This window comes from Pholis gunnellus, assembly GCF_910591455.1.
Source record: "Pholis gunnellus genome assembly, chromosome: 19".
Classification (NCBI taxonomy): domain Eukaryota; kingdom Metazoa; phylum Chordata; class Actinopteri; order Perciformes; family Pholidae; genus Pholis; species Pholis gunnellus.
The window spans coordinates 14,925,238-14,947,335 of NC_136546.1; the positions used below are offsets into that span (position 1 = coordinate 14,925,238).

Below are 22,098 nucleotides of genomic sequence, written 5' to 3' on the forward strand. Positions count from 1 at the left end.
TCCACATTGTCTTTTGGGGCACTTTGAGAATGGTTGGGGTTCTTCTGGTAACATAAATTGTGGCTCCAAAGGTGCAGTGGTGATATTCTGGTTTCTCCACACGATATACACTTAAAATGAAGACACAATACTGCAGTGTTTTGAGGTCTCTAACAGGAACTGAACAAGTACAACAATGACTGAGGCTCAGAATTTCACAAGGGGAAGTGTTCACCATTCCCGCTCCCAATGAGTCATGTTGTCTATAAGATGTGGTTCTGTCCTGCCGAGCGCTTGTGAAAGAACAAGCCTCAGTGAATTAAGTTCTGTTGGCTCCGACCATAATGTTTCTGTGATTCAGATAAGCAGAAAAACGACATCAAACCATTTTGCAAGGTAAGAAAATGATTTGTGAAATATGATATTTCCTTTAAAAGCTCAAAGTTTGGTGCATGTAAACTAACAGATGTTTTGGATACATAATGAGCATGTATTGATAATAAAGACCTGGATTGTTTTGCAACATAATCCATGTATTGCATTATATTATGAGTAAATAATGCCAAAATATTAACCAGGACTGAACATATAACAGTTTGATGCATGATATACAGCAAATTCAAACATGAAAAATGTCAATTGTGTTTTATGCTGCATGCAAATTAATTATTAATCAAGGATCTGATGTTTCAGATATTATCAGCTTTTTATTTTGAATTGTGAGCACACTTCGGATTTAAAAGGTCAAAGGGCTACTAAATTCCCTTTGCAGATTTTGGAAAGAACAGGAATGCTTCCAAAAATCAACTATAGCTTCTCTTATTCTGCCGAAGACAAATGAGACAGTAAAGGAACACTCTTTTTAACAATACCTTTTTTTTCTGTACCTCGACAGCATTTGATCTACTTTGAAGACACAATATGATCTTCATTACTGCTGAAAAACTACAATTTGTTTATTATCTATCAATAGGTAAGTTTCTGTTTTTTAAAATTGACTTTTTCCTTTTGGCTTTCTTGTCTTTTCTTCTTAAATCAAATCACATGAGAACAGTTAACAGTTTGGTTGCATGCTCAAGAAACCACGAGAAATATACACTCAACAGAAGTGAAGGTCTCATCGTAGAAAAGTATCATTTTATGATTTAAACTGTTTTTATATTTTTTCAAATGTCCTTTCTTTGATCAATTTGACAAAGTTGATTTTGATCAATTGTAAGGTCTGCATTTTTCTAACTTCATGTTGCATTTCAAGAAGCCTGTCTTGATATGTAATGAATTACAGTGTTACAGCGTTTATTAGACAATATTATTTTAAATATTCATGACAAATCTCTGGGCTGAGCATTTTCCTTTCTGCTTTAGGTCTGTTGGCTCTACCACTGCTTACAGGTCAGTAAGTTCTATTTATGTTTAATCCCTGAAAACACATTCATTAATTAGATATTTACATTTCTACACTCCAATTTAATGAAAGGGGACTTTTCCTTATTGAGTTCATAATGCCACAACCTACAGCTACTGTGCTTTTTGTCATTGCTAGAATGTAACACAATTAAGCTGGTCGGGCCTTCGCGTTGCTCTGGTAGACTGGAGGTCTACAACAGAGACGAATGGGGAACGGTGTGTGATGATCAATGGAGCATTACCAACGCTGACGTGGTTTGTCGAGAGTTAAACTGTGGGACAGTTCTTGAGGCCAAAAAAGGCGCCTCTTTTGGAGAGGGAAAGGGCCAGATCTGGTTGGATGATGTGCAGTGTGCTGGTAACGAGTCTTCTGTCCTTGAGTGCCCACACAGACCATTTGGGGAAAATAATTGTACCCACGCTAAAGATGCTGGGGTTGTCTGTTCAAGTAAGACTCTTTTTTGCTTTACTTGACTCACTTGCGTTTTATTCAAAGATGTAATTACCAGTAGGATACCACTCAATTAGGAACTTAATCAAATGTCTACCTTTGTTAAAGTAATAGTTGGACATCTTTGGAAAATATGCTTGTTTGCTTTCTCACAAAGTGTTGAGAAGTTGGACATGCTAGGTGTATGCCTCTGTTTCCAGTGTTTCTGCTATGCTAAGCTAAGATCGGCAGCTGGCTGTAGCTTTATGTTTATCGAGTAAATATGAGAGTGGTATCAATCTTCTGATCGAACTCTGCCAGTAAGTAGGTTAGTGAGTAAGGAAGTGTATTTCCTAAAGTATTACAATTTTGCTTTAAACATTAATTAAGTATTTACCTAAAATCACAGTTAGCTCATTTAATCAAGCATCACAAAACATTGCATTACAAGGCCCTTCCTCAATTTAGACAAGACCAGCAATGAGGAACTGTCACTTGAAATTGGGAAATAAAAGCCGTTGAGAAAATCAGCTAACGCAGCATTTATTTTAGCAACTGATCATATTATTGCATCAAAGACCTAACGACTTTATTGTCAGTTGACAATTTGCTGTTAACTTTAAGATGATTGCTATCTGTGGCAGTAATGTTGTTGCAGCAGAAGCACATCAAGGTCAGCACGTGACCGGCTGCTGCAAATGTAAAGTTCAAAGGGCAGGAGGTAGAGATGAGAGGAAAACCAAACAAAGCAACATGAGTGCTTAGCTTTGCTATGATAATGTTGGGGGATATTTTAAAGAATTTAAATATTTAAAGTGGTGGTCCTGCAATTTAGTATTGCACTAAAAAATGAACCAGCAAATGCAGGGATGTCCTGACTTTCAGTCCCAGGTATGAGTCAAGCTACAAAAATGCTGGATCCTACATTGCCCATAATGCACTTCCTCTTAATAAACTACTCCTCATGTCAAGTTAACTGAACTTTATATGTAAAATTGGTGATGTCCCTTTGAAAATATTCAACAGTTTTGTATTAAAACCACCAAGTGTGATATTTATTTTAATGCATGCTACTGTACAATACAAAGATTTAAAGGCACTTAATGAGCTTAAAACTAATTTTATTTTAACTGAGAGATTTCTGCATTTGGTGCTTTTGTTTTTGTACAGATTAAACAAACAAGAACACAAAGATGTTTGTGACTATCTGACAGAGCTAGAATAGCTTTCCAGTCTTTATGCTATGCTAAGCTAAGCGAAACAAAGAGACTCCTGGCTTCATAATTAGCATGCAGAGTAGTTTGGGAGCAGTAATTTACTGCTGGATGGCTTCTAAATAAACATAACCTTGGCTTTTTTTTCGTTTCCAACTGACAGACAGTAAACCAATTCGGCTGATGAATGGGACTGGTCGGTGCTCTGGCCGAGTGGAAATCTATCATGATGGACAGTGGGGATCGATCTGTGATGACAGATGGGGGATGCAGGAAGCAATTGTTGCATGTCAAGAGTTGAACTGTGGGACTGCTCTCTCGGTCAAGTACAAATACCATTTCGTCAGACGTCAAGGTCAGGTGTGGTTGGGCGGTCTTGAGTGTACTGGTCATGAGAAGTCCCTCGCCGACTGCCCACACAGAGGTTTTGGAGAACATGACTGTGACCACAATGAATATGCCAGTGTTGTATGCTCAGGTAACAAATACTATCCTGTTACTTCAATTACACTATTCCAATAGCCTCTTGGACCCGAGCGAGCCCCATTTGGGGTTCAGAGCGAGACATTTAATCGAAGAGAGCGTCGTATAAATCAAATTTCATAAAGAAATAAAAAAGTCTCAGCAACTTAATCATGTAAACCATTTTACACACTGCAAACACCATTATAAACTATTATACTAACTAACTAAGAAGATCCGCCACAATATCATGTATTTTACGCCACCACCGGCAATCTAAGTACTCAGAAAATGGTTCCAAAATGGGCCCATTGCATCACAAATCACACACCAGAAAGCCCGAGAATTTCCCACAGATTCCAGCGATAATATCCAAATTTCTCTCCGTGAAACCATTCAAAAGTTACATTCAAGGAGCCACACAAATCACAACGCCAACACTGCCAAAACATTAGAACTGCATCATACCTTGAGATGTTTTTTAGGGAGAAAACGGAGAAAACTGAAATTAATCCTTATGTGTTCGTTAGCTCACTGTGAGTGTCTGAAACCTAAAATGGCGATTTTACGTTTATCTGAGACGAAATGGGGGTGATTTTGCTGGTCGACGAATTATATAGGGCAGTGGTTCTCAAAAGTTTTCTGTCGCGCCCCACTTTGGAGGAAGAAAAATGTTTATGCCCCACCGCCCCAACAAAATTGTAACAAAATGGTCCATGTTGAACTTTTATTGAAATAACATTTTGTGACGCCATATGCTCACACATACCAGGATAATTTTATTTTAAATATGAGCTTTAAAATGTAGCATTCTGGTGTACTCTGAGAAGAAAATTAAGTGATAAGACATTTACTTTAAGCAAAAAACTAATTTATTATTCAGTTATTAATCAGTATTTCAGCTCTATTATTATTAACCTTTAAAAGTTTGTCATATAAAAACAAAGATAGCAAGAGTAGCGAAAACCATCGCCTGTACAAATAAAGTGATTAGTTTTCATTACTGTATGGCTTAATATTAACTTCTACTGTTACTGTACAGCTGTTAGAATTGTAGCCAATCTTCTATTTGCAAATAATATGTATGCAATACAGTTCAATTATTTAAATGAAAATGATAATCTACTCTGGCTAAGGTAGCTTATCAAGAGTAAAATAATAGCTGTGATTCAACTGCACGTGGGACTGTTGGGACTGGAAGTACACTGGCAGTGGTCATTACAGTGAACAGTGTCTGCAGTGTGATGAGAGGACATGTGAGCCCTTGTTGCTGAAATTTATCTCCTTGGAGCAGAGGCTGCATTTAGCATACCCTGCCTTATCAATGTATTTAAAACACTGTGACAGCAGGAAGCTGTACTCACATCCGTTTAGACCTCCACCTTTATCCAGGCCCAGCTCCACCTTTATCCAGGCCCAGCTCCTTCACATCTCAGCCCTGCGTCAAGCTGCGCTACACAAACAGCCTCCTCTTCCTGAAGCTCTTTGACCTCATCATCTCATCAGTATATGGGCCTTTCATTCTACTTTGAGTTAAAACAAACAACCTGCAAACAGATCCGCCGGTGTTCGGGTTTAACGTTAACGAGTGACCGCGTGAACTGAACCAGAATATGGGGGGCTGCATGTTTCATCACATTACGTTTTTTCCTCCTAAATCGCGATAATGACGAACGTTATCAGTCCACAGAGTTCCACATGCAGTCAGCGTTAACTTAACCCAGCAAGTCTGAACTGTAATGGAACATAACGGAACTTAAACTTTAATGGAGGGAAAGACGCTGTAGACATCTTAACGCTGATTGGCCAAGACTCGACACATCACATCAAAGATGTTTTATTGTGAAGATCACCACATCACCTTTTCTCCTCGTCTCACTCCAATCTGAGAAACGCTGGCTGGCCAGTTGACCCCCCCTTCTGACGACGCCCCAATTTTCAATGTCAGAGCAATATAACAAGAAACATAGAAAATCATGACTTAAAATAAGAGCTGGAAATACTACAGTTATCTTATCTTTTCTTTTCTTGATCTCTAATGAATACTGAAATGGAAATACAAGAGACATTCCCATATGGGCATTTTTGTGTAATGGTGATGCATGCACAGCTATTTATGGAAAATATTGATGTCTGCTATATGTACCTGCTGTAACGGCAGTTAATCCCCTGCTGATATTTATTGAGGAATTTTCTTAAACATTACTTTGAAATTTCTAATAGAAAACTATTAAATTAGAAAATCTTCGCGCAGCCTGTCGCAATCATCCTTTGCTGTTCCTCTTTTTATAGTTGTTCTTTGGTGCAATTTCACAGATTCAGAAGCAATTACAGTCTGTTGTCCTAATCACAAATCCTATCATGCAAACAAATTGTATTTCATTGCTGAAAAGTTAATATTTTACATTTTAACATTTTAAATACAATACTGCTTTCCAGAATCAGTCAGATTGTTCAATGGGACTGACCACTGCTCTGGCAGAGTGGAGGTCTTCCATGACGGACGATGGGGAAAGATGTGTAACAACTGGGGCAATGAAGAGGCTGCAGTGGTTTGTCGGGAACTCAATTGTGGATTACCAAAGAAATCCCAAGAAATCTTCCATTTTGGTGATAGCGGACTGAGAGGGTACACAAGTAGATGCTCTGGCAATGTGAGCTCCATCTCCCAATGCACACTTCAAGAATACACAGGGAGATGTGAAGGTGCTTCTCTTTCATGTGCAGGTAAGACACAAAATACAGCAATATACTGTGCTGAAGCACCGTTCAATTAGAATAGCAAAGAACTTGTGGTCATTAAAAACAAGATCGGTGCATTAAATCGTATTTACTTGTGAATATTTTGACCTGATGGTGGCAATAAGTAACTATAAAAACTAATTAACTGAGTACATTTGAAAGTCCAGTTAAAGCCTAATATTTCATAATTTGACTTTAACTTGTGAGCATACCTGTAACATGAGTGGTGCTGTTCTCAGGTATTCCACCGCTAAGGCTTGTCAATGGCACTGACCGATGCTCTGGTAGAGTGGAGATTCTTTATGATGGTCAGTGGGGAACAGTGTGTGATGATGAGTGGGACATCAAAGATGCTGAGGTGGCGTGCAGAGCCATGAACTGTGGAACAGCTCAGATAGCCAAAGGCAGTGCCTTCTTTGGTCCAGGCAAAGGAAAAATCTGGCTGGATGATGTAGGCTGCTTCGGTAATGAGACGTCCCTTTTACACTGTCGACATCCAACCCTCGGAAGAAATGACTGTGGCCATGGTGAAGATGCCGGTGCGGTGTGCACAGGTATCATCTTGGTTATTACTATGTTATTAGCATGTTTTTTTACTTTATTTCACACAGTGTACTTACAACTGTCTCCCCTAATGCCTCAAATGAATATTTTGCTTAATATTGTCAGGAATTAAAACTGTTGTATAACATTTATTTCTACTACAGTATATCAATCAGAATATCAATTTGAATCCCAGGCATTGTTTTCAAACGTGTCCAAACACCAACTAGTGGCTGATTCTATCCTCTTTGCGTTCCAGCTCACATTAGACTGATTAATGGGACTGACCAGTGCTCAGGCAGGGTGGAGTTCTACCATGGTGAACAATGGTCATCAGCAACTCATGTTAACTGGGGAATGAATGAAGCTGCAGTGGTGTGCAGACAGATGAACTGTGGAGATCCCGTCAAGTCCTCAGGATCATATGGCCAAGGCGGACAACTTAAATGTTATGGGATCAGTTGTAGCGGTACAGAGAGCTCTCTCTCACAGTGCACACTGGGAGAATATGTCAGGACCAGCCAGGATCGCGTTGAAGAGGCATCTGTCAAATGTTCAGGTGAGGCTTGAAGTTGAATTTAAATTAGAATTCTCCTCACTTATTGTCTAAGGAGATATAAACTGCAATCATAAGGAATAAAAAAAAAAGAAATAAAAAAGATTTGGCTAAACCTTTTTTGGACATATGTGTGGAAATTGGAAATTTAATATTAAACGTCATGCTGCATTCACATGGAATCAGGCAGACAGCAGACAGACAACGCCTTCTGGATGGCACAGGAAACAAATAAACAGTCCAGAATGGATTTAGACAACAGGTTTGAGGTGGAGCAAGTGCAAGTGAAACTTTGCCAAAAGACAGTTTTTTCAAATAAGTGACACATCGCACGGATTAGGTTTGGACATCTTTATTGCTTGATTGGGTGAAACCGAAACAATCTCATGCTCGCTCACATGACACACATAGGGACGTGTTGCTTGCACTCAGTCTATTTCGGCTCCAACCTGTTGACAAAATGAACAGTAACTGACAGTTAATCGATATCAATCTTTTACAAAGAATGTATTATTTTATGAAATTACTCAAGTAATTTCTTCTAGCCTTAAAATGCATCTTTCCTTTAACAATATATTGAAAATTTAAAAAGCGTTTGTTCAACCTAGCTCTCTAACACACTGATTATAACTAGGCTCTGAAAGGAGGGGGGTTTAGCTAGCCTAAACTACCTCACTTCAATAGGTCAAGACAATATGACAATATGACAATATGACCCGACTATCAAAAGTCAAAGCAATGAGTCCAGTGGCTAAAAGACCAGTAAACACATTACTCAATAGGATACCTTGTGACATGATATGGAGTAACTAACGTAGTCAAAGAATCACATAAGAGGTGCTAAATTACAAATGGGATGAAGCATCGACTCACAATGTAATGCAGTTCATTTCAACTATGACCAAAAAAGTACACACATAGAAACATTGACCAAATTTGAACTGAACATTCATATAACTGTCATTTCAAGGTACTGTGAAGTTGTCCGATGGGCCCAATCGTTGTGTTGGAAGAGTGGAGTTCTTCGACAAAGGCCGGTGGGGGACCTTGTGTGGTGAATCCTGGGATGTGAATGACGCAAATGTGGTGTGCAGACAGCTGGGCTGCGGGAGGACTCATGAGATCACCACCATTGCAAAGTATGGCCATGGCACAGGACAAACCTGGATGAATCGAATTGATTGCAATGGAGCAGAGTCAACACTGAGTCAGTGCCAACAAAGGCCAACTATAAACAACACTTGCAACATCACCTCAATTGCTGGTGTCGTCTGTACGGGTAAGAAAAAACATATTTGTTGTTCAATTGTATCTCTCCTATTTCTTTGTATTATTTTATATATGTTTTTTTTCACTTTTTCACAAATCTTGTTTCTACATACTGTATTGGCGCTTTCAATCTCTCACCCACATTGCTTGATAGAAAAATGAACAAGGTCCAGATTAGGCAACATTTTCTGTTCTTCCTCTGCAGATTAGAGAGTATGTTTAGTGTATTTCGGTTTAGTTGCTTTCATGTCACCTAAGTTCATGTTGATAAAGATAAAGGTATACTTCACTAGTGTTCTTGTTTGAATATTATTCATCTGCCATATCTTTGACTACATTCAAATTCATTTTAAATGTCTGATACTGTATAATAATTTTTGTTTACTTGACTTTATAGGAAGTTTGGAGGTCCGCTTGGCTAATGGTAAGGATGAATGCTCTGGCAGAGTAGAGGTTCGTCATGGCGAAGTATGGCAAACGGTGTGTGACACCGACTGGACCACGAGTAAAGCTCAGGTGGTGTGTGACCAGCTGGGATGCGGAAATGTAGTGAACGCTCCCGGCGGTGCCCATTTTGGCCAAGGCATTGGATCAGTAGTCGTGTCTAGCAATTCATGTTTTGACAATGCGACATCTCTTCAGCAATGCTCACTCAAAGGTTTCAGAGGAGCCGGGTGTGGACACGACCACGATGCTAGCGCTGTCTGTGCAGGTAAAGCCTTTTAAATTATCTGTTCAAAATGATCACACACAGTTAGACAAATAAGATAAAATCATCAGCATTTGTTTCACAAATGTATTTTTTTACACGTACAGAGTAAAAACAGTGTGTGAGTTTAAAGTGATTATATGTACCTACAATCATGCCTTAAAGATGTTTGACATTTCATGGAAAACACTAATTTGCTTTTGTGTCAAAAATTAGATGAGAAGATTGATACAACTCTTACTTCTCCAAGTAAATAAGTAGCTGGAGCCGGCAGCTGGTGGGCTTAGCTTAACATAAAGACAATTGAAAGAAAATTGTGTAACAGCTACCCTTTGTGAATTATAAATCTGATATTATGGCTAGCTGGTTCTCCGTTTGCAGTCTTCATGCTAAGGTAAGCTAACCGGCTGCTGGCTCTAGTTAAATTGATTGTAACTAACGTTCAGCACGAAAGCTAATTACAATATATCCTAAAATGTCAAACTATTGCTTTGATGTTTCATTTGCATGACAAAGGTGACATATATTACATCAAGTCATATTCCACATCATTGTGTTTCTGTAAGTCAACCTTTTATCCCTTCATGCTGTCGAAATTAGCTTTTGATATGATGGTGGGATAAGCGGTACTTTCAAAATACATTGCATTCACTTTGTGTGTTAAAATGAATGTGTATTAACACACAAATATGCAATTCAACTCAATTTTTTCATTTTTTCATATGCAGCACAGATTCGGTTGGTCGACGGCTCAGGTCAATGCTCCGGTAGAGTGGAGGTCCTCTATAAAGGCCAGTGGGGAACTGTGTGTGATGATGAATGGAAACTGGGCAATGCCAATGTGGTATGTAGACAGCTTGGCTGTGGTCATGCAGTCTCTGCTCTTGGAAGTGCCCACTTTGGCCAAGGCACTGGTCAAGTATGGCTGGATGATGTGGAGTGTACAGGCGAGGAGTCCGCTCTCACACATTGTAGGCATCCCGGTTTTGGAGAAAACAACTGTGGGCATGGTGAAGATGCTGGTGCTATCTGTTCAGGTAAGAGACCTGGCTCATTTTTATCTGAGAGTGAAGTCATTACCTCTCAACTGGTATTAGATGAAGCTGCGTGGGCTGTTATGACAAAACCAACTACAACTCATTTTCTGTTACAGGTTCTCTACAGAAGCCCCAAATCACTTTGAGTCCTGCTCCAGAGGTAAACTGGGGTGACAGAGTTGAGATCACCTGCACTCTAGCAACAGAACAGTTGGGTGGGACATTTGTCCTGAAAAGGAGCCAAGACTCATTTAAAATGGAAAGATACTCTGAGAACGAAGATGCTACCTTTACCTTCCGCACAGTGGACTTCAACAAAACGGGGTCATACTTCTGTGAATATCGAAAGAAATTGTCCAATCAAGTCATCTATTATCCTCAAGGAAATACTGCAGATCTCTCTGTCACAGGTCAATACTTGTCTGCTTTGTTTGTCCAGTTGAACATGATTGTTGGATGTTTGACTGTAAAGATTGCAAACATGTTTTATGATCTAAATGAGTTTGTAAAAATCTGTATTCTACTCTGCAGTGAAACTGGAGAAGCCCGGCATCTCCCTGACATCTCCTTATGCAATGGTGATCTACAGCCCTGACAAAATATCCGTCACCCGAGGCAACAGCTTCTCCGTCACTTGCTCTACTCATTCCATATATCCTGGAGGTTTCTTCTATCTGACAGAGTCTAACTTGAACACCACTGAAGCGATGGCAGCAATTCGCCACTCTATCTTCTACATGGCATCCTTTGAATTCCCAATGATAGATTATAAAAGCCAAGGAGAGTATAACTGTGTCTACGGTGTTAACGTCTCCTCAAGGTCCTTCCATTCTGTTCCCTCCAAGTCACTCCAAGTAACTGTAGTTGGTAAGATCCAAAGAGCCCATGAGAGTTTATTCGCCCTATTTTAGCTAGTTTCCCAATCACTAACTCTTCTACTTGATCTTTTAACCCCTACAGCATCATCCTCCTCAGCCGCCTCAGGAGTGGTTGTGGGTGTGCTTGTGGTGCTGCTACTTGTGCTGGTTATAGGTTACCTGGTCTGGAGAAGGCGAAGGTGGAGTGCTGGTAAGTTGCAGCAATACACACTTTCATATTACAAAATGCCCCCAAATGCCCCCTTTGTCTTACTGTCATATAATGCGTCTAGATTGTTTAAAGCTGCACCAAGTAATTATTGATATTACCAATGTAAAACATTGAAATTATAATATGAAAGTTGCAGCTTGTAGTGACAAACCAATGATAATTATTGCTCGACTGTGCAGTTCTCCCCAGCTCAGAGCATTTTTCATCTTTCAGCACATTGATTTGGTTGTATGGCCTTGGACTCGCAGGTATAATGCGTCGGTGTTGGGTTTACATCTTGTTTCCACTGACCCCCAAGAGGTTCAAGAATGAATAAAAAAAGATAATATGTAACCCACAAAGATTGATGACATGACCTGCCCAGCACTAATTGGCAGACGATTAATGTTAACACCTGAATACTTGAATACAAATTAATGCTGATGTAGCTCCTCACTTTGGAGGGGGTTAATATGTCAGTTATGTTTACAGCTTGTTGTGCTGCCCCCAAGTGGCCCGAAAGAAATCTGATAATGCAGGTCTAAAGATGACATAAACCTAGTTGCTCTGCATTCCTCCTGTATTTGATTCAGCTTAAAATTGTTTTTACTTTTCAGGTACCGTGGTTCAGTTTATTAACAGGTTTGGAGGAGCAATAAAGCCAGATCTGGAAGACAGGAGCAATAGAGCATTCGATGGAAGGTACTAAAAAAACGTAGCTGACTTTATTTACTAAGATACACCTTTAATTTTATATCAAGCAACTTTAAAGACATCCTTGTGATTGCAACTGTCCCCCTCCTTATCTCCCTCCTTATGCACACAGTCGTGGCCCAGAAGACAACAGTGCTGATGTTGATGACTCTGTTGAGAGGATCCCTGAAGAACTGTCTGGGAGAGTGTGTTATGAGTTTGAACCACTCGTTCTCTCGTGATGACCAAATGTACCAAGGAATCAATAACCTATGTCATGCGATTTCACTAAATTTAAAGAGTAACATAGCACCTGGCAGTTTTTTATAATAATAATAATATTTTAATTTGATATAGCGCTTTTCTAAGTACCCAAAGACGCTTTACATAGGGCAAACAAAACAAACAAAAAAAAGAAAGACAGAGGAGCAAACAAAACAAACAAACGGAACATTTTTGGTAAAAAGCAGCAGCTGAGAAGGCCCTGTCACCCCAGGTCCGGTTATGACTCTCTGGCTGAAAGTTTTAAGTCTGTTGCACCAGAAACCACACCAAACAGTGATCGGTTCATCAACACACCCTGACGTACACTTCTACATCACTGCAGTAAAGAGAGAAGGGACCACTGACAATGTCATTTTGAATAACATACATGACACTTGTTTAAACGGGCAACACTTATTTTCTTACTTATTCCTAAAGTGATTATTGTTTTTCTGCGAGATTCTGCTAATCATAAAGCTAAGATCCACTATCCTGTGGGAAGATACTGATTACATTGTCTTTGTATTGCATGAAAAATTGTTTCATTTATTGTATGTGACCTGATCAATACATTTGTATTTCTTACAACACTTGCACTTGTTTCGGATTGATTACACCCTGCAGATTAGGGAGCATTAAACTTGATCAAAACAGCAGCCAAGATACACTACACACCATCAAATACAGAAAGGAATTCCTAACTTGTGTAAATCCTGCTCATTGAAAGAGTCACGTTTGATCTGTTCCTCATTAACTTGCCTTTGAACTTGTGGGACGATCATATTACTTGTGACAGGATTGCCCTGTCAGTCAGGTTTTCATTGGCCCCTTGCCCCAGATGAGTTGTACGGTAATTTTCCATCAGTGAATGATGCAAATCTTTGTGTCTAATGATTTACCCAGACATCAATATGTGCTTAACCTGCTGTCCAAACCTCAGTATCATCAGTTCTGTCATTAGAGAATACTGATTGAAGACGGAGGTCACTGTCTCACTATTTTAGTCTGTTGACACAAATTACCAAAACAGATAGGTATAACCATAGCCAACAGATAACAATAGCTATATTATACTTGCTGTGAATATCATTTATTACATTGTATTAGTCTGACAGGGACAGTGCTTACTGCAGGTCTGCTGAGACCCTCGGCTCCTTTAAATCAAGATTGAAGACTGTTCTGTTTGCCGCTGCCTTTAATTGAACCAGATTCAAGGATATTAATCAATTTCATGCATTTCTGCATTTTACTACTGTATTTTATTTCTTACAGTGCCTTTTAGTGTTTTAATTAGTGTTTTTAATGTTTCAATGAATGTTCTTAATTGTTTTTAAATCTCCTTTTCTTTTGCCTTATGTTTTGATGGTTTTAATGGTTTTATGTGAAGCACTTTGAAATGCCTTATTGTTGAAATGTGCCATACAAATAAACTTGCCTTGCCTTGCCTTGATCAATAGAAAAAAATATGTAAATGAGCCAGAGTTAGCCCAAAAGGTTGCATCATTAAAGTATAGCGACTAGAAATCAAGGGGAAATTCTAACAAAAATCAAAATGGCCAACTTCTTGTTTGTTTTAGAGCATGGTCCTAAGACACTTTTTTTTAAGTTTTCATGTGATACATGTTCCTACCTAATTTCATACATGTAGGTCAAACGTAGCGCTGGGGCTATGTTTTGTGGAGTTACATCAGCTTGTTGTTTAATAGCGAATCACGTACAATGGCCGTCACGCCACGGCTACGCCATAACATCAAACGTAAAGCTTTGAGTAACTTTTAATTGCAAAGGTCTTTAGAATATACTGACCAAATTTGAAGTGGATCTGACAAAGTCCCTAGGAGGAGTTCCGTTCATTTTAGAGCATGGTCCCCTAAGACTTTATTTTAAGTCACCATGTGATACATGTGCCTACCAAATTTCATACATGTAGGTCAAACGTAGCGCTGGGGTTGCATTTTTGAAAATTTGTAGGGGGCGCTATCGAGACAATTTGAAAGGGTCAAGCCAAAAAGCCATATGAAATATTTATTTCCATCACCTAGGCTTGTTTAGCATCCTAAGCCACAGAAAAATAAGCTTCATTTTTCATGGTGAATGAAGCGTTGCCACAGCAATGGGCGCCACATAAAATGAAGGTCGTTCAATGTCAGTAGACCATTTTAGTAACTTTTCATCATTAATATCTTTAGACCATCCTAACCAAATTTGAAGTCGATTGCATTAATTCTGTGGGAGGAGTTTGTTAAAGTACAACGTCTGAAAACGATGAAAATTGACAAAAAAGCCAAAAATGGCTTAACTACTGTATCTCTCCCTAGTAGTTGAATGGAATGAAAATTGTAGGGTACGTAACAATATACAATGTGCACATATGAGACAAATTTCGCGATTATACGTTAAATGGTTTTGAAGTAATGAGTATTGAAAAACAAAGCCACGCCTTATGAAGTTCATTGGTCCATATCTTCTAAACGTAATGAGATATCAAACATCTTTTGTTAACATTTTATTATATATATCCAATACTGATCCACTGCAAATTTAGTAGCAATTGGACTCAGCGTGTAGGAGGAGGTTGCAAAAATGGGTTTTTCACAAAATTCAAAATGGCGGAAAATGTTGGTAGGCGGAGCTTAGGGGTCCAGGAGGCTTTTTTGTAGACCTCATTTGGTAGCATGACTGTGAAATGTCAAGTTAATTGGACATACGGGATGAGGTGGCTAAATTGTAGGGGGCGCCAGCGAGCAATTTTTTCATGTTCGAGTGTGGGACCCATAACATATCAAATTTTTCAGCAGTCCTGATATGCATGCAGACTTTGGTGAGTTTCCGGATATGATAAAGCCCCCAAAAATGCGATTCATTCGAGAGAATAATAATAATTTCTAGTTTCAATAGGGACCTCGCAGCCCAACATTTTCGGTGCTCGGGCCCTAATAAATTTAGAATTTTGTGAAAGTCCCTACAACAATATAAGATCTTGAACTGTTCACAATATAGAGTAATTTGTATTTTACTTATTTCATTAAGTGACATATGTACTCCTGCCAAGTCACATGTTCTGTGGAGGCTTCCTTAAAGAGCCTTTGATGCTGTGGAGACGCAGCAAATGAGCTGGAAAGCAGCCTGTTGATTTAGGCTAGTTCATAGTACTACAGTGAAATTGAAAAACGGGGGAAATGACTGTGCTTTGCACAAATTCAACATAAAAGGACTGCTGTGAGTGATAACCAGAGGTGGGAGGAGACAGGTTTAGCATTAGGGGTCAGTGTTCACCACTTGCCATTCGTGCAAAACAACTCTCCTTTTGATTCACTTTTATTTTTCTGCAGCTGATCATTTGTTGGGTTGAAATCATTCACTACTGCTTACCAGCGTTATTCTACATGAATTTTCCTGTTGAATATAATGTCTTTTTTTGAATAAAAATGTAGATATTGTGTAAAACAAAACAATATCTCCTCCTCAAATGTCACCCACTGTCTTTAATGATTGATCAAAATGTCAACATGCTTCCAGTCTGCAGTCCAAATCCAGGCAGCCCCTTTTATTCATAACAATTACTGGATCTGTACATGGTGTTTTTAATCAGATGTTTCAGATATGATCAGCTTTTTATTTTCAATTGTGAGCTCATTTGAATAGCTGCCCACACTTGTTGGATTTAAAAGGTAAGAGGGCTACTACATCTACTAAAGAATTGGAATGCTTCCAAAAATCAACTATAGCTTCTCTTATTCCGCTGAAGAAAAATGAGACAGTAAAGGAACACTTTTTTTAACAATACCTTTTTTTTCTGTACCTTGACAGCATTGGATCTACTTTGAAGACACAATATGATCTTTGTTACTGCTAAAAAACTACATTTAGTTTATTATCTATCAATAGGTAAGTTTCTGTTTTTTTTCTTTTCTTGACTTCTTAAATCAAATCACATGAGTACAGTTAACAGTTTGGTTGCATGCTTGCGAAACCACGAGAAATATACACTAAACAGAGGTGAAGGTCTCATCGTGGAAAATTATCATTTTATGATTTAAACTGTTTTGTTTTTTTGTCTTTGATCAATTTGACAAAGTTGATGTTGGACAATTATAAGGTCTGTATTTTTCTAACTTCATGTTACATTTCAAGGAGCCTGTCCTGATACGTAACGGATTTGATAAATCACAGCGCTGACATTACAGCGTTACAGTATTTATTGGACAATATTATTTTAAATATTCATGACAAATCTCTGGGCTGAGCATTTTCCTTTCTGCTTTAGGTCTGTTGGCTCTACCACAGCTTACAGGTCAGTAAGTTCTATTTATGTTTCATACCTGAAAACACAAGCATTGATACGATTTTTTGATTTCTACACTCCAATTTAATGAAAGGGGACTTTTTCTTATTGAGTTCATAATGACACAACCTACAGCTACTGTGCTTTTTTTCATTTCTAGAATGTAACAAAATTAAGCTGGTCGGGCCTTCGCGTTGCTCTGGTAGACTGGAGGTCTACAACAGAGACGAATGGGGAACGGTGTGTGATGATCAATGGAGCATTACCAACGCTGACGTGGTTTGTCGAGAGTTAAACTGTGGGACAGTTATTGAGGCCAAAAGAGCTGCCTCTTTTGGAGAGGGAAAGGGCGTGATCTGGTTGGATGATGTGCAGTGTACTGGTAGAGAGTCTTCTGTCCTCAAGTGCCCACACAGACCATTTGGGGAAAATAATTGTGGCCACACTGAAGATGCTGGTGTTGTCTGTTCAGGTAAGACTGAGCATATGGCTGTAGCTTTATGTTTATTGAGTAAATATGAGAGTGGTATCAATCTTCTGATCTAATTCTGCCAGTAAGTAGGTTAGTGAGTAAGTAAGTGTATTTCCCAAAATGTTACATTTTTGCTTTAAACATTAATTAAGTATTTACCTGAAATCACAGTTAGCTCATTTAATCAAGCATCACAAAACATTGCATTACAAGGCCCTTCCTCAATTTAGACAAGACCAGCAATGAGGAACTGTCACTTGAAATTGGGAAATAAAAGCTGTTGCGAAAAACAGCTAACGCAGCATTTATTTTAGCAACTGATCATATTATTGCATCAAAGACCTAACAACTTTATTGTCAGTTGACAATTTACTGTTAACTTTAAGATGATTGCTATCTGTGGCAGTAATGTTGTTGCAGCAGAAGCACATCAAGGTCAGCACATGACCGGCTGCTGCAAATGTAAAGTTCAAAGAGCAGGAGGTAGAGATGAGAGGAAAACCAAACAAAGCAACATGAGTGCTTAGCTTTGCTATGATAATGTTGAGGGATATTTTAAAGTCGTGTTCCTGAAATTTAGTATTATACTAAAACGAAGCTGCAAATGTGGGGATGTCCTGACTTTCAGTCCCATACCTGGGACTGAAAGTGAATTTTAGTAGAGCTTGTGTGATTTTGTAAACATTGGACATTTGTTGATGTCATTGAAATTTCTATTTACACCACTTGCAGACTATGTGAGGGTGCTCAACGGAAGCAATCGGTGTAGTGGCAGAGTGGAAGTCTACATCAATGGTAACTGGAAAAGACTGTGCAGCAGTGAGTGGCGCAAGGAAGAAGCTGACGTGGTATGCCGAGAGATAAACTGTGGCACTCCGGTCACTCAGGCTGAAGTACAATATTTTGGTGAGGCTAGTGGACTTGGTAGCATCAAATCCAACTGTTTTGGAAATGAGAGCTCCCTCTCACAGTGCACACTTCAGGAAAGCAAGGAGAGCTGTGTTGATGCCATTGTTGTCTGTTCAAGTAAGTTCTCTCTCTGTTTAGACGAAATCAGTATTTTTGTGTTGAACTTTACGAAGTTAGATCTGCTGTTTTGGATGGCTTCTAAATAAACATAACCTTGGCTTTTTTTTCATTTCCAACTGACAGACAGTAAACCAATTCGGCTGATGAATGGGACTGGTCGGTGCTCTGGACGACTGGAAATCTATAATGATGGACAGTGGGGAACGATTTGTGATGACAGATGGGGGATGCAGGAAGCAACTGTTGCATGTCGAGAGTTGAACTGTGGGAGTGCTCTCTCGGTCAAGTACAAGTCCCACTTCGGCAGAGGTCACGGTCAGGTGTGGTTGGACGATCTTGAGTGTACTGGTCATGAGAAGTCCCTCGTCGACTGCCCACACAGAGGTTTTGGAGAACATGACTGTGACCACAATGAAGATGCCAGTGTTGTATGCTCAGGTAACAAATACTATACTGTTACTTCAATTACAGTATTCTAATGAAATCCGGTTGGTGAAAAGTCTTACGGCACCCCAATTTTCAATGTCAGAGCAATAAAACAAGAAACATGGAAAATCATGACTTAAAATAGGAGCTGAAAATACTATAGTTATCTTTTCTTTTCCTTTTGTTTGATCTCTAATGAATACTGAAATGGAAATCCAAGAGACATTCCCATATGGTGTGGTGGAAAAAACTATTTAATAGTACAGAGTGAGTCTTTTGATACTGAAATTAAGAAGCATTGAGAAAAGAAGTTTGTCTTTAAAGTATTTATCCTCTGAGGGAGAACCCAGAGTGTTGGTTGTGTACGACTTATAAAGGCCTTGAGCACATGGTGGGATAGGAGGAGTTCATCACTAGGAAATCTGGACAACAGTGACCAATCATTGATCAACAATTGAATGGTTAACCACTGAATGGTCCACTGATTGTATCCCCATTCAGCCCCTTATCTAAGCTGAAAACATAATTTCCCTGATTAAGACACACACACACTATTACTCAACCTAAGAGGATCCTCACTGACCATGTCTGAGATTCATTAACCTTACTAAAACAAAAAGGGCCAAAACACTAAATGGTCAGACAATAAAAAACAGATAGATAAGTCATAGTGGAAATTTGCCATCACAATCCCCCTTTTGATCACATCATTGATCAATCTTAAGTACAGTACACTAGTATCCATTTGGCAAGGTACACATGCAGACACATAGGATTTATGTCAAATGCAAACAAAATGGGCATCACAATCTGGACCAACATCGCTCTAGGTTGTTGGTATTAGGGAAGGATGTTGGTGGTTGAGTCTGTCGTCGGTGCGATCTGAGTAGCAATAGTTTAGTGACTTGTTTGGATCCAGGTCACTTGTTCTGCTGTCCTTACAGCCGTGTGGGTGGTGAGGAGAATATGGAACAGTCCTTACCAACTCTTGTGCTGAGAGGTGATGGGGAAGAGGGCCAGACACCAGGGTTGAACGTTCTGTTGCCTGCCAATCAGTTTTTTTGCACAAAGAGACCCAGGTTTGTCCACTGGTCTTTTGCTGATTTGGACAGAGAGATGTGTGGGTAGGAATCGTCAACCAGGAACACACGCTGTTGTGCAGGGGTCAGTCACCAAAAACAGAGCAGAACACTGGAGAGGATCATTCAGGCACTGATAAAACATGTTTTCATAATCAGAGTCCGGGCCATGGGACACATGTGCGGTGCAATGTAAGTATTCTGGAGACATAAAGTTTGCGTGCGCAGACACAATATCATGGACCATGTTTATCAGGTGTGTTGCAACGGAGAGAGGAATTCTCCACTGATATACATACAGAGGGGTAGTTGGACTGTACTGTATCATTGACAAATTGTTTGTTGGATTGCTAACAACTTAAAGACCATCTGGTATAGATATCAGGCTAATGCCTAGGCTCAACATAAGATCTCTCCCTAGCAAATTTACAGGACAACATTGTGAGGACAAAAAGGTATGCTTAGTTCTAATGGGTGGAGCCATGTCATCATGATGAGCAAATGTCATAGGGACAGTAACTCTTTAAGTCCCTACAGTTGGTACCGGTTCAGTCATTTTCTCTAAGTGCTGTAAGGCATCCTGTAATAACTGTAACTGCTCTTGTGTGGGTGGATATGTGTGGTTAGTGGGGTTAGTAAAAGCAAGCTTCGTTGTGTATGCTGTGTGTTGCTCACTTCCCTTCTCTGGTGCTGCAGTAGGATGTCTCTTTTTCTCTCTGCATGCGAACATATTGTATTTCATTGCTGAAAAGTTAATATTTTACATTTTAACATTTTAAATACAATACTGCTTTCCAGAATCAGTCAGACTGATCAATGGGACTGACCGCTGCTCAGGCAGAGTGGAGGTCTTCCATGACGGCCAATGGGGAAAAATGTGTAACAACTGGGGCAATGAAGAGGCTGCAGTGGTGTGTCAGGAACTCAGTTGTGGATTACCCAAAAAATCCCAAGAAATCTTCCATTTTGGTGACAGCGGACTGAGAGGGTACACAAGTAGATGCTCTGGCAATGTGAGCTCCATCTCCCAATGCACACTTCAAGAATACACAGGGAGATGTGAAGGTGCTTCTCTTTCATGTGCAGGTAAGACACAAAATACAGCAATATACTGTGCTGAAGCACCGTTCAATTAGAATAGCAAAGAACTTGTGGTCATTAAAAACAAGATCAGTGCATTAAATCTTATTTACTTGTGAATATTTTGGCCTGATGGTGGCAATAAGTAACTATAAAAACTACTTAACTGAGTACATTTGAAAGTCCAGTTAAAGCCTAATATTTCATAATTTGACTTTAACTTGTGAGCACCTGTAACATGAGTGGAGCTGTTCTCAGGTATTCCACCGCTAAGGCTTGTCAATGGCACTGACCGATGCTCTGGTAGAGTGGAGATTCAGCATGATGGCCAGTGGGGAACAGTGTGTGATGATGAGTGGGACATCAGAGATGCTCAGGTGGTGTGCAGAGCCATGGACTGTGGAACAGCTCAGACAGCCAAAGGCAGTGCCTTCTTTGGTCAAGGCCAAGGGGACATCTTGTTGGATGATGTAGGCTGCTTCGGTAATGAGACGTCCCTTTTGCACTGTCGACATCCAACCCTCGGAGAAAATAACTGTGGCCATGGTGAAGATGCCGGTGTGGTGTGCTCAGGTATCATATTGGTTATTACTCTGTTATTAGCATGTTTTTGACTTTATTTCACACAGTGTTATATTTACAACTGTCTCCCCTAATGCCTCAAATGAATATTTAGCTTAATATTGTCAAGAATTAAACTCAGTTATTTCTAATACAGTATATCAATCCGAATATCAATTTGAATCCCAGGCATTGTTTTCAAACGTGTCCAAACACCAACTAGTGGCTGATTCTGTCCTCTTTGCGTTCCAGCTCACATGAGACTGATCAATGGGACTGACCAGTGCTCAGGCAGGGTGGAGTTCTACCATGGTGGACAATGGTCATCAGCAACTCATGTTAACTGGGGAATGAATGAAGCTGCAGTGGTGTGCAGACAGATGAACTGTGGAGATCCCGTCAAGTTCTCAGGATCATATGGCCAAGGCGGAAAACTTAGATGGTATAGGATCAGTTGTAACGGTAGAGAGAGCTCTCTCTCACAGTGCACACTGGGAGAATATGTCAGGACCAGCCAGGATCGCGTTGAAGAGGCATCTGTCAAATGTTCAGGTGAGGCTTCAAGTTGAATTTAAATTAGAATTCTCCTCACTTATTGTGTAAGGAGATATAAACTGCAATCATATGGCATTAAAAATAAAAGATTTGGCTAAACCTTTTTTGGACATATGTCTGGAAACAGCATTTAATATTAAGCGTCATGCTGCATTCACATGGAATCAGGCAGACAGCAGACAGACAACGCCTTCTGGATGGCACAGGAAACAAATAAACAGTCCAACAGAATATATTT

General features: G+C 39.5%; 1 protein-coding gene across 1 annotated transcript; it reads left to right on the forward strand.

Moving 5' to 3' along the window:
• Positions 1–282: 282 nt before the first annotated feature.
• On the forward strand, positions 283–13,823 carry LOC306711855 (scavenger receptor cysteine-rich domain-containing protein DMBT1-like). Its single transcript, XM_079180918.1, has 15 exons — positions 283–375; positions 875–952; positions 1,345–1,371; positions 3,194–3,508; positions 5,932–6,219; positions 6,474–6,788; positions 7,037–7,336; positions 8,304–8,612; positions 9,000–9,314; positions 10,040–10,348; positions 10,465–10,758; positions 10,880–11,215; positions 11,309–11,416; positions 12,034–12,118; positions 12,243–13,823. The coding sequence occupies exons 2-15, from the start codon at positions 901–903 to the stop codon at positions 12,349–12,351; spliced, it is 3,162 nt and encodes a 1,053-aa protein (XP_079037044.1). The 5' UTR covers positions 283–375; positions 875–900; the 3' UTR covers positions 12,352–13,823.
• Positions 13,824–22,098: the final 8,275 nt, after the last annotated feature.

Bases quoted from the DNA above. Each gene is read 5' to 3' on its own strand.
- LOC306711855 (XM_079180918.1), top strand. From the start codon at position 901: ATGATCTTCATTACTGCTGAAAAACTACAATTTGTTTATTATCTATCA. The intron at 8,613-8,999 runs GTAAGAAAAAAC...TTGACTTTATAG, and splicing joins TGCTGGTGTCGTCTGTACGG to GAAGTTTGGAGGTCCGCTTG. The intron at 9,315-10,039 runs GTAAAGCCTTTT...TTTCATATGCAG, and splicing joins TGCTAGCGCTGTCTGTGCAG to CACAGATTCGGTTGGTCGAC.